The sequence below is a fragment of the Mycena indigotica genome, assembly GCF_014461135.1.
Source record: "Mycena indigotica strain 171206Taipei chromosome Unknown Mind.scaff0025, whole genome shotgun sequence".
Lineage (NCBI taxonomy): Eukaryota > Fungi > Basidiomycota > Agaricomycetes > Agaricales > Mycenaceae > Mycena > Mycena indigotica.
Window position 1 is genome coordinate 1 of NW_023503024.1, and position 13353 is coordinate 13353.

Consider the following 13353-nt stretch of genomic DNA (forward strand, 5'->3'; position numbering starts at 1 on the left):
TGCCTTAATCTACCAGCACATCTGCGGTTTGAAACTAAGAGTTCGCTTTTTTGGAGCTTTGATTCCAGGAAAAAAAGCAATCTGATGTCCACTCAAATCTGGCATGTTATTCAAGACTGGTTAATATCATGAAGGAGTTTTGGAATCCTGCAAAAATCAAACTACCTTGAATGCTGCAGGAGTCTTAGTTCAGTCCTTAATTATCCTCTTCTTGCAGATCTTGTGCAATTCGCAGTTGCAGACTATCTTGGGCACAGTGCTGATATGTTCTGTACATATTGCATGATCACTCTGAAAGAAATTGCCCGCCTGATTATTGACAACTGGGAATTCCGTAGTAATGAGACTGTTCTAGCAGCAGCAGCAGCTTTCCTAGCAATTAATGCTTTTACTGCCAGAGAAGCTCAAGCCTCTCCAGAGACTGGTGCCAGATGGTCACCCATGTTTGATCTTGCACTTTGGGATCCTGTAAAACATCTTATTCTTGGGTTTATGCATAATTTTCTAGAGGGAGTTGGTGGAACTCATATTCGCTCACTTTGGGGGATAGGCCGCCAAACAGCTAAAGTAACAGAAGTTTCTGAAACCAAGAAAGCTGAGAAGGTTATGGACTCAGATATTGCTGAAGCTTCTGATGAGCTGATGTCACTACACATGAGGAAAGCTCTGAGCATGAATCTCAAAATGAACTCAGTCAATCCAAGTTGTCATATCAAGTCTATCACAAATCCCAGGAGCCTGGACCTCTATGGATAGTTCTGCTTCAGAAGATGAATCTCTACAAGCAACTCCTAAGCTCCGAAGGTCATCTCGAAAGGGCAAAAACAAGGCTGAACAATCTAGCTCAGACAGATCTGTAACTCCCACACCAGCAACCTAGTGTTTGCAACTTTTATGGCAGCTGAATTCCCAGATGAAGATTTAGAGGATGCAGACTATCAGGCTGTAGATTTTGAGGGTTCATATGAATTCTCTAAGGAAGATTTAGCATTTGTCAGAAAATGTATCCAGGATATAGAGCTCCCTTCTCATGTAGGACGTCCTCCTATAAACTCTTGGAGAGGCTAGCCATGGTACTTTGAAGGCACAGGAAATCTTGATCCTTTCACAGCAATATTTCCTGTGATAATGCCTGAGCTTTGGTATGCAGGTACAGATACTCAGAGCCAGCTCCTGAAGAATTTTTATCATCTAGTGGCTGCTATGAATATTGTTGCATCTTTTAGCACCTCAGATACAGAAGCAGAAAGATATAAATTTCATATTCTAGAGTACAGAAAAACCAAAGCAGCCTTATTCACAGATGCAACTATTCCTCCCAATGAACATCTTGCTATGCATAATATTGAACAGCTTAAATTTGTGGGACCATCTCTGGTCTTAGTGAATTTGCAGGAGCGTTTTAATGGAATCATGGGTCAAATCAAGACAAACAAACAAAGCTGTAAATTATTTTCACTTAGAGTATTTCTATAAATCTGATTAAGAATTTTAGCAAAAATGGAGTTGACAATTTTACGACAATTATGCCGGCGTGGCCGACTAGAAGCTATTATGAAAGACACACAGGCTGCTACTTCTACATCTGCTACTGCAAAGTTAGCAAAGATATTACAGCCCACTCAGGACATAAATGAACTACCTAATCCTGCCACCCATCTTTCAGGATGGGAAGAAGCACAAATTCTAGCAAAGGGAGAGGAAATTGATCACAGGGGCTATAATCTGATTCTGGACTATCTTCACTCTATAGGACAGACACGTTGGCTCACAACTATTGAACCCATTGGATCTCCAAATCAGCCAGGAGATTTATTTTTACCCCAGCAGCTCTACACCCTTTAAGATTTAAGATGCACAATTATGTGTTCAGTTGCAGACATTCTCATGAAGGCAACAGCAATATCCAGTTCAAAAGCCCAATCAGACCTGGTGAGAAACTCACAGGCTACATTCAGCATATCTGGCAAATGCCTTTGCAGGGCTATATGCAAACTTTCATTCTTGTGCATAAGCATAAACAGATCCCATCTTGGCTTACTGCAAATACAGCATTTACCAGCTGCCCTGAGCTTCTGGCAAAGATTGTAGATGCCTCTCCTTCTGAGGAATACTGTATTATTGAGCCACAACATATTTTGACTCATCTTATAGTATTGAAACGGCCTAAAGGGACTTATGGTATTGAACACAGAGATTTATTGGTTCTATGCTGGGGACTCAACAGAGGAAGATGGGACTAGTCTTATAGGCCATCTCTATCATTTTATTATATGTTCTATATGAACTAAACATTTCCTTTACCAAAAGTTTCTTTTTTTCTAAAATTTCCTTTTTGGGAAGTGGAAGTCATATGTCTTACATTATAATGGTAGGTGGTGGATCCAGTTTTGACATCATTGTAGCTTATAGAAGTTATGATTTAATTATATGAATATCTTTCCATCTTATTGAAAATTTCCTTTTTTGGAAGCTGGTTATATGCAATATATCAATAACAATAGGTGGTAGATCCAGTTTCAACAGCATTTTACCTTCTAATACTTATAATCTAACTATGTAATATCATTTGGGCCCTTAAGTATATGTCCACAGGTATTAATTTGATCTTGCTATCATAACATTTTAGGATTTGAAGTTATATGCAATGCATTGTAATAATACATGGTAGATCCAGTTTGACAGGCAATTTAGCTCCTACTAGGCATAATCTAACTATGTGATATCATTTGAGCCCTTAACTATATGTCCATATATGCAAATTTATTGTTCAGAAAAGAATATCTCAGTTGGCATGAACTTCTAAGCTTAACCATATACCAACAACACATATCCATATCAACCTTGAATCTCTAGTATATGAAAATTATACCCCAATGTCCCACCAGGTTTCAGGCTCTGTCTGATTTAAATTTCCTTTTTGGATTCGAATAAGACAATGATTCCTTGTTCTGCATGGCAATCTAAGGTTAGTCAACTGTTCAAAATAACTTTTATATAATCATCTCATCATATATACCATGTTTGCTGCTTACTTAAGTACTACCTTTATGGCTCTAAACACAAGATTATAATTTGTCATATACGAAAAGTCATCTATCATCAATACCAAGAATTACAGAAGTATATAGTAATGAACAGAAAAAAAAATTGCATATTCTATCAGACTTTACCAGATCTAGTCATCTTCCTCACCATCTTCCTCACTGTCACTATCCCCCTCCTCCTTGGCGTTGAACTGTGGATCATCAAAAAGATCGTCCAAGTTCATCTCCAAATTGGTTGGCACATTATAGTCCCCCAGAACCTCATCCTCAAACTCCTCCCACTCCTCGTCGTCTAATTCCTTGAATGATGCTGGGACACGACCATTGGTCCAATGGCGGCGATGAGGAAGAGCGACACCATTCTGGTAGTAGTGCACGAAGTCGAGCAGGAGTGTGTTGTAGAACTCGGGCTTGAAGTAGTCAATCGGAACGTTGCTGGAAGCCGTTCATGCCTGAGCAGGCCTTTGTAGTTGGGGTCAGCCATTTCCGGAAGCTTTCGGCACGGAGGCTATAGCCGTTGTTGGTTGCCGACATAAGCTTCATATGGTCCTGGTCGTGGTAGCGGAAAAGTCGGTAGCGTTGTCACTCCGTTCTTGGCGTGGATTTATAATGTATTCGCCATCGATAAGCTCGTCGTCGCTATGCGCACAGGGCTCAAGGGCCATATTGGCTACTGTCTCGCCCCACCCATCATCAAGTATTGCTTGGGTGCGGCGTTGCGCATTCTGAGAAGCAAGAATGAGAAAGGCCAACTAAGGAAATGAATGTGCTCACATCTTTACGCCGATTCTTTGCATTCCGGATATCTCGATCTCGTTTCTAGCCCTCCCTTCTCCTTGGCCCCAGCGTTGCGCTTGATCACATGCCAGAAGTAGTGGCGATAGAGGCGCCCAAGGAACTCAGAATCCGACAAGGAAGTGAGGTCAATACTGCCTCGCCAAAATGCGCGCGAACAGCAAGCGTTGGAAGATCTCGATGGCAAGGTCTTGGTGGAAGGTGTTGTATATACTGTTGGAGTCGTCGTCGTAGTCGGGGGCAAAGCGCTTGAGACCCGAGTTATAATACATGCCCAGGATCACTTGTAGTTGGGCACGAGGGACCTTGACGATAGCCTGACTGATTCCCATCTTGCGATTTTCCCCAGTTCGGCATGCTTTGAGAAGCTCGCGTGAGTCGTCATCAGCGCGCTTGTTCCGTCCCACTAATTGTCTTCAACTGATCCTCCCAGTCCTCGGGAGAACTGAAGCGGCGTCGGAAGTCGGCACGCTCAGCAGAGGATGGACCGTCAGGCACGTCCATCGCGGATTTCATGCCGAGGAGGATATGTAGAAGGGTATTCAGTCACGCTATTGGCAATTAAGCATAGGAAAACAGACATATATTGGGGACGCACTTGGATTGACCGCTGCGACAGGTTCAAGTCTTCATCTGCAATACGCTCAGGATGCGAACGTTTCTTTCGCCGTTTCCGGGCTGCCTCTTTCTCCTCCTCCTCAATCTCCTCAGCCGTCTTTTGCCGCTTGCGCCGTCCGCTTGTGGCGTCGGCGACCCTTCCCCCTTCCCGCCCCTCGGGCCCACCCTCCCGGCTCCATGTCACCAGCGTGTGCGTTTGCGGCTCGAAGGTGCCGAGGAGCCTGAACTTGGCCCTGGCCCTGGGACTGGGTCTTGCTCCATCGCTGTGCTGGTTGAGGTTTGACCAGCATCTTTGTGTGCAGATGACCCAGAAGACCCAGCTTGAGAACGCGAAGACTCTGTGTGTCGATGAGAGTGTGGCGCCCTGCTAGCCTTAAACGAAGCTGTCTTCTTCCCAGAACTCTTCGCAGCTGAGCGGGCCATGAAAGTTGAGTGTAAGACAAAGAAAGGGCTGAAAGAGACAATCTGAATGATATCAGATTGTCTCTTTCAGCCCTTTTCGTCTTTGTGGTTGAACAAAGAATGAGCAAACCGCAAGCCGACACGTGTGGTCAGCACGGTAACTTGCGGCTGTCACACGGTAACTTAACTCTCAAAGAGTTGTTCCGAGGTGCGCAAGGCTGCCAGCCTCTGCCCCATTCCACTCGTGGTGCCCGTAGCCTCCCGGAATTCCGGGAGGCTATGAAATGCCGGGCGGTGTGAGCAACAAAATCGACAAAAATAGTCGTTTCCTGGTCTGTCCCAGACTGCGGCTTATCAGCGGCCCTGAACGACAAGTTCTGTGACGGCTTACTTTGTGGCGAAGGCTTTGGTTTGAGCACCTTACTTTGGCCACCGGAGTGTGCCATAATGGCCAAAGAGGCGGTGAACTCAGAGGAGGGAGAACAAGCAACGAATGTGAGATGAAGAAACGAGTGGCGAGGGAGGAAAGATTAGAGAGGAGAGAAGAGAAGGTGCGGATCCACGCAAGATCCACGTTACTTTTTTTTTACTTCAGTCGTCTGACGATCGACAAAGGCCCGAAACTGCTCGGCACAATTATGATTGGGAGATTGCTCGGTGGGCAAAACTACGCAGCTCAACCTCCACGGTGCTCACTGACTTGCTCAAGATTGATGGTGTATGTGCCCCTCCTTGCATTTATAGACTTCCAATTGATGTTTGCATAGGTCGTCGATGTGTTAGGGTTATCATATCATACCTCTCGTGAATTGAATCAGGTTATCGACCAAAGCTTGCCCAGCGGCCGTCCGATCTTTGAGCGAGCGCCATGAAATTGTCAGTGGGGTGAAGCCTTCGATGTGTTCTTCCGTCCTATTGTTCCCTGTATCCACTCCCTCTTTGGTGATCCAGACTTTGCAAACCATCTTCTTGTCAGGAAGGGGGCCGGCCCGGGCCCACGTGACGGTCTCCCTGCCAGTCTGACAAGTGTGGGGAAGATGGTTCAACCCCCCATACCCAGGTAGTTGGCAACCAGACAGAGGAGGTGGTACCTCTGCAATAGGAAGCAGGGTAGGGACGACTCAGGGCGGCTCGGGACGCCCCGCTGTCACATCGGGTGACGGCGGTGTCACGGGATACGCGTAGTCGCCTAGAGTGTCCTACCCCTGCTGAAGGCAACAAGTCCGTAGTCGGTGGTGAAGATGATCGTGTACTTAGCTCGGTGGAATAAAAGTTGACTCGAACTCGGAGTGGCGCTGCTCACGCTGGCTCAGGACTCGCAGATGAGGGGAGGAAGCAAGCAAGATAAGATTCTCTCCTATCCGCGCTGAAACGTTGCCCGCGATCGGAAGGGGTAATACAAAAAAAAATGAAATAAGTACTGAGTCCATATGTAGGTGATCGTCCACTCCGTCCACACTGCAACCTGACAACCGGGCTTAGGACAAGTCGAATAGGGTGTACTCGCTGCCGCCAACAGCGTTAGCATCAGGTTGACCAAGCCTGAGCTTGTTCCACCCCAGTCCCGCCGAGTCGTCAAGCGCAGGCACAGAAGAAGCTTCTGATATGATGAGATAAGAGGGGGAGTTGAGAGAAAAATGGAAAAAGGTTGAGATGAGGAGGTTGGTGGAGAAAATGATGGCTGTTAACGCCCGAGATGCACGACACGTGATATGGCGTGACCGCGGATGCGACGTGGAAGCCAAACAGCACTTCCACACCGCTAGGAGCCCAGGGACCATTCCTCTGGAAAGGAGCCATGCCAATGTCGACACTAAGGAGTGTTTGACAATGCAACAGTAAGGAGCTCTCTTCTGGACCCTGTGGTTGTCTAGGGCCAATTGGGCCCGCTGTCAAGGGCGTCCGGCGGCGCATCATGATCCCTGATAGCGGGTCATGATGGCTTGATGGCTGAATAAAGCGCGATCCGTGATTATGTCCCTTCTCTAGGATATTAGTGTTGTTGCTTGTGAATTATGAGGGCTTGTCAAGCCCTAGGGCTCTAAGGGTGGTGAGGGCCCGATGGGCCGTATAGGGCCCCGTCGGCCCGACCCGAACCGTGACACTTCTCCTGTCTCCCGAAAAACACTATTCGGACAACAAGATGATAGACCATATCTACTATGATATGCATACGGGCAAATGGTGGTGGAGCACTCAGGTATGTGTTGTCAAGTTCTTGTCATGGTAGTTATCTAACAGTGACGCTCAGCGGGCGCTCGAGAAACTCAAGCCAGGGGCGACCATAATACCGATCATTATCTCAACAGATAAGACCAGAAAACGATGTTCCGCAACAAGGCTGCCTATCCAATATATCCCACGATTGTGTCAGGGAAACCCCGATGCCGTCACTTGATCCCATCAAGCGCCGCGTCTCCGCTCGCGTCTCCGCGCCTCCGCTCGTGTCTCCGCGTCTCCGCACCCTGACGCTCTCCCTCCACTGCCCGCACCACATCCCACATCCAGTGATCCCCAGTCTTCGACTTCCCTGGCCACCCCTTTCCGGGTGTCTCTCCGCCGGCGGAGTCACTATCAGGGATCACTAATGCCATCGGAGACCTCTCCGGATGTGGACGCACCACTTCCCTCCGAGACCTTGAGCCTATGGCCTTCTAGCCTCTCTGGGCTGTCACTTATCAAGGTCTCCCTACGATCTCTACCTGCTGGACCTCTTGGGTGTCCCCAACCCATGTCAGCGTTCGGGCTTATGTTCGGATGGCTGAGCCTTGCCATGGCTCCGCTCTCCACTCCGCCACCACGGCCCCCGTCATCGGGCCTTCCCCTGGGTGAGGCCTACTGCCGTTAAGGCTCGTGCCTACTGCAGCGCCCCCAGGCTGCACGCCCTCACATCTCCACCTCTCTGGAGACGTCCGGGGACGTCTCCGAGTGACCCCTGTCGCTACCCTCCAGTGGTCATGGCTGGCCGCCATTCCCATTGGTCCTCTTCGACACTCCCCGGCCCTTGGGCTGGACCAGACTCCTTCCCTTTCCCGCTCCACGCCTTCCCTCTCCGTTTACGGCCGTCACGTCACGGTCACACCGGAGTCGATTCCGATTCCGATTCCGATTCCGGTTGTCACGGTCACGGTCACAAGCGGAGACGCCCAGAGGCAGCCTGGACCTCCCGAAGCCCTTCTTAGGCCTTCTAGGGATGCCTGGGCCCCTCCCTTGGCATCACGGTCCCAAACCTGCCTCTCCGGAGCTTCAAGGGCTACTCGACACTCACCTAGGGTCCATTAGCGATGCCTGACTTCTCCCATCCGTCATCCGTCGCTATGCAGTCACTCTATCATTACTCCGGTCACTGGTATATAGTAGTGCACCTGGGCAGAGGGCTCCTTGGCTTGTTCTCTAAGGATTCCCCCTCTGCTCAGGTGAGTCTGTAGCGTCCCTTCCTGTTGTAGTAGTTCACTAAGGATTCCCCCTCTGCTCAGGACTCTGATTTCGAGCCTCGCGAGGTTGCCCTTACAGATTGGCAATATTCCCAAGGACATTCGTCGAAAGCCCTCTCGACAAGCATATATTCTCCTTGGTTACCTTCCCACAACTCATCTCGAGCACATCAAGGTTGCTGCTGCCTGTCGTCGCGCGCTGGCAAACCTGTACCATGCGTATCTTCGCAAGATACTGGCACCGCTTGAGAATGCTGGTCTAGAGGGTATTGAGATGCGGACTGGACACGGTAAACTTCATCGTGGCCATCCCCTTTTTTGCCATCTTTGCAGGCGATTATCCCGAACAATGCTTGGTGACCGGAGTCCAAAATGGCGAATGTTGTGTCTGTCCCTCTCCGACTGATGAGCTTGGGGACCTGACAGCACTTTATGAACCACGGGACCTTGAGGCCGTATTGGCTTCACTAGCGAAGGCAGAAGGCGATGTCACCGAGTTTACGAAGGCGTGTCGAGAAGCGGGGATTAAGCCGATTTTCCAGCCACTCTGGGAAAAACTGCCATTCTCCAATATATTCCTGTCTATCACCCCCGATGTCCTGCATCAGCTCCTTCAAGGTGTGCTCAAACACGTCTTCAACTGGGTCAAGACCGCTTATGGCCCTGCGGAGATCGATGCACAGTGTCGACGCCTGCCTCCAAACGATAATGTTTGGTTATTCCTTAAAGGTGTCTCAAACCTGTCACGTATCTCTGGGATGGAGCATGGACAGATCTCTCAGATTCTACTGGGTCTTATTATTGACTTGCCACTGCCTGGAGGTCAATCTCCAGTCCGTCTAATTCAGGACATGCACCCAATTTTGCGAGCAAAACCTGGGCCACTGCCCACCGTGTGTTGCGCGCAAAAACTGGGAGAGACTATAGCAGGATTGTGACATGCTCTGTGACAATTGATATATCTTGTATATCTTTTTGAAGTTGAAAGATATGACTAATCTAACTACATAAATAAATCAAGGAATCACCATTTTTTCAGGCCGAAGACCCGGGTAAACATCAGGGTGGCTATGTGACCCATAAAAGGGATATTGATTGGAATAAACGTCAAATTGATGGTTCACCATATAATAGATATAATTATTGATCTTCATCAAAAATCGTTCCACATTGATCAATTTATCTTGATGCCATCAGCAGACATTAGATAACCTACTAAAACAAGGAAATACTAATAAAATAATCTTTTTGTTTAATGTAACATGAGTGACAAAATGACCTCCATGCTTTGTCATGAGCAACTGCCCAATTTTGCGCGCCACAGCGGTGGGCAACTGCCCAGGTTTTGCGAGCAAATCTGAGTGAATGGGCTGTCCAATTCGGGCTGTCCGCGCAATTCTGGATTTCCTTTATCTGTCCCAATATCCTATCCATTCCACTGAAACTCTCAATAAGCTTGATGATGCTCTCCGATGTTTTCATTCAAACAAATCTATCTTTATCGACCTTGGCATTCGCGAGCACTTTAACTTTCCAAAGCTTCACAACATCTCCCACGAATCAATGCTCATTAATTAAGCTCTATGGCACCACAGATAACTACAACACCGAGTACACTGAACGGCTTCATTGATTTTGCCAAGGACGCATATCATGCATCGAATCGAAAGGACGAATATTTTCAAATGACTCTTTGGCTTGAGCGGAAGGAAAAGATACTCTGGCACGAAAAGTATATCTCTTGGCGATAGTCCGGCCCACCTTCCCTCCCAATCGCCATTCATGTCTTCACATCACCAAAACTCCATCAGCAAATGGAGTTCATATCGATAGTGTCGTGCACATGTATGGTGCTACCCAGTTCCGACAGGCCTTCACAGCCTTTATAATCCAGTTCAATCATCCTGATTTCTCAAAACGACAAATTACGACTCAGATAGAGACCTTTATTTTCCCATTTCAAAAAATCAATGCCTTTCACAAGGGTCAAATTCTGGAACGATGATGTTTTTGGATGGGAAATGAGCCTCCAGGTTCTGGATGTTATTCATGCGAAGCCATCATATACCGATCAGCGTGGGTGTTTGGTTGGTGGTCGATTTGATACTGCATTGGTAAATCTTGGAAAGGGTGAACATCTTGGGGTTTCTGGTTTGTGATCATTGCCTGGATTATACAGTTACTAATTTACTCTATAGGATATCAAGTGGCACGTATTCATCTGATCTTTAGCTTATCAGATCGCACTATGGCTTCCGTTTTCCCCAATCAACAACCTCCCAAGCATCTTGCATATGTGGAGTTCTTTTCAAAGTTTATGAACAGGCCAGATGATGTTCATGGAATGTACAAGCTTACTCGACCCATAGATTGTGTGGCACAGATCATTTCTGTCAACGACCACGACGAAGTGTCCATCTTTTCCCACAATTTGGTCCTGTGGCACCAAGAGAATGGACAAGCCAGACAGTGTTAAATGATTGCTCCAAGTTCTATGTCAGTTGTTGGTCAGATAGATACTGACCCATTTCAATCAATTCTGCAGGTCACGGTCACATCAGATTTTTTGGCCGAAATATTTCGGCCGGTCACGGGTCACAGCCAATTCTTTTGGTCCCAAACCGTCCCAATTCGGACAAATCTCAAAATTTTCGCGCCTCCAGGCGCTGAATTTCCTATTTAGGTAAGAGGTCACACAAAATTGGCCCGCGGCCGAATTGAACCTTTCGGCCAAACGGTCACGGGTCACAGGCCCGCTGAATTGAACGAAATGGGACAGTATGCTTATGTAACAACTGTGTAACTTTGTTTTTTCTACTTCTCTAAATAACTTCTAAAGTAACAGTTTTTATGATGGATTATGAGTAAATAGCAGCAAAAGCAATATTATCCAATTTAGCACTAAGTTATTCTAATTAGCTCCCAATTAGGAAATCTGGGTTTTCCTGATGGTACACCACCGCCTTCACATTCTAGCAATCTGGAAATCAAGGGCCTCGAAAATCTCCCGTAAATTTCTGGCAATTCAAACAAGGAATTCAAGCAACAAAACTACACAGAGGACTTAAGCAACGCATTCAGTCTCGCACGCATGCGCTCCACGTTTGCGATGCGCCGCTGCATGTCTGCCAACGCGGCCTCAAATGCGCCGGGCCCGCGTTTACGCAGCTGGGAGATCGCCGCAGCTTGCTGCTTGTCCACCAAGAGCAGATCGTTGACCTCTGCAACATTCATTCCTCCACAGCGGTGGTCGTATCCGAGCCCACTGGGGAGCCCCCACATCCCGCGGTCGGGAAGCACCCGCACCCAGTCCCAGCCGCTGCGCAAACGAACGTGATCGAGCAACGGACACAGTTGGCCCCAACGACGGACGACAGCTAGTTCGCCGAGGATGCGCAGCTTGAGCGAGCGGGGGTGTCCTTGGTAGGGTAAGAAGTGAGAAACATGCAGATGTCGAGCGACGTCAAGCGGTGCAGGGCAGGGAGAGAGTCGGGCACAGAAGACAGGAAGCGCTGTGGAGACGGTGAGTAGCCTGATAAACCAGAAAATACTACCCACATCATAGTCGGGCTCCGCAATCGGAGTCTTATCGAGTAAAAAGGTTACAAATTGGACCTTGGGCATGTGCGCCGCGAGCGCGGGCAAGAAGCTGGTGTTGAGGCTGCTGACGAAGACGCTGCATGACTCCAATCGGGCGGTCTCGAGTAAGCGCAGCGCTGGTTTTGTTGGCACGTGAGGACCAATTGAGCGGTCGCAGGAGAGGATGACATGGCAGAGCTGTGTATGGGATTGGCGCAGCCAGAGCTCTGCCAGTATTGGCGGGCCGACAAAAGTTTGAAGGCGTGGAAGAGAGCTCTTGAAGTATGGGCTGGCCAGTGTCACGCAAGGCGAGATGTGCTGCGCTTGTGTGGATCCTCAAATTGCGCAGAGAGTTGGAATGGCGGGCGACAAAAGTACCGCAGCTGGGACCGATATACGGAATGGCACAGGTATGGAGTCCAGGGAAATGGACGCCAGAGGTGATGACGAAGAGCATGAATTCCCAGGTGTCGGTACAATGTAGGACCTCGAGACGGACCATTTTTTCGATGGCACTAAGGACGAGGTCAATATTTGTGAAGACGAACTCGCTAGATGCCGCGAATTTGGCCCTATTGACTTTATAAGTACATTATCCGCTGAGAGAGCAGTTGAACGACGCACGCATAAACCTTGCGGACAAATCCAGCATGCTTTGCGCTCCCAGCTAACGTTGCCAGCAAAGACATCGTCCGCGAGGTCCGTTTGGCGTCGCCCATATCAAACACAACGCTGCGATACAGATGCGGCTCAGTTGCGAGCTGAAGACGTCGATTGGCCAGACAGACAGCCGCGAGGCCGGCTGGAGAAAGGTTGGGCGATGTTTGCGAGAGGATGGCAGCGAGGAGCGCGTCCATGGTAGCTGAAGCGAAGAGCGAAGAAGAGTGCGTCATTCCTTGGGACTTTCCGCAGGACGCGCACAGACCATTTAGACTGCACGTGCATGCTTCAGCATCAGTTGCGCAAGGCTGTGCATCTAAATGACCATTGACAGAATCCAGCCTCGACCAGACTCATCGCAGTCGCCATTGCCAGTGGCCTTCTTGTCTTTCATGACTCCGACTGAGGACGGGATGTGGATCCGGACTGAACCCATGCAGCGCGGGTACTAGTAAGAACAAAAAAAGACAAGTCAGTGCCGAAACAGCAAATCGCACGTCGCTGCGCGGGGTCGAACGCGCCTCATGCGGACAGCAATGGCAGTAGAGCCGCATTGGGACACCCTAGTTGGGGATTCAACTTTGACGGCTGGAAGTGGCTGGGATGACGGTGCAAAGGCGGCAGGAAGCTACAGCGGCGCAGAGTTTGAAAGACCGAGTGTGCCGCCAGCGTATGTACGTGTTCAGGCGGAACACGTTGGAAACGCTGGAGCTAGTGCTGGAAATGAGGGCGGCGATGCCAGTGGGGAAACGGCGGGGAGGAGAAAGGGAGAGAACAAGCGACCCGTAGGTGATCTTGTGATCGGAAATTGGAAAAAG

General features: G+C 48.7%; 1 protein-coding gene across 1 annotated transcript; it reads right to left on the minus strand.

The window, feature by feature from the left end:
- Positions 1 to 11673: 11673 nt before the first annotated feature.
- MIND_01432200 (uncharacterized protein) lies at positions 11674 to 12904 on the minus strand (the record flags this gene model as incomplete). Its single annotated transcript, XM_037370701.1, has 6 exons — positions 11674 to 11808; positions 11855 to 12198; positions 12254 to 12447; positions 12500 to 12737; positions 12801 to 12808; positions 12861 to 12904. The coding sequence occupies 6 exons, from the start codon at positions 12902 to 12904 to the stop codon at positions 11674 to 11676; spliced, it is 963 nt and encodes a 320-aa protein (XP_037212879.1).
- Positions 12905 to 13353: the final 449 nt, after the last annotated feature.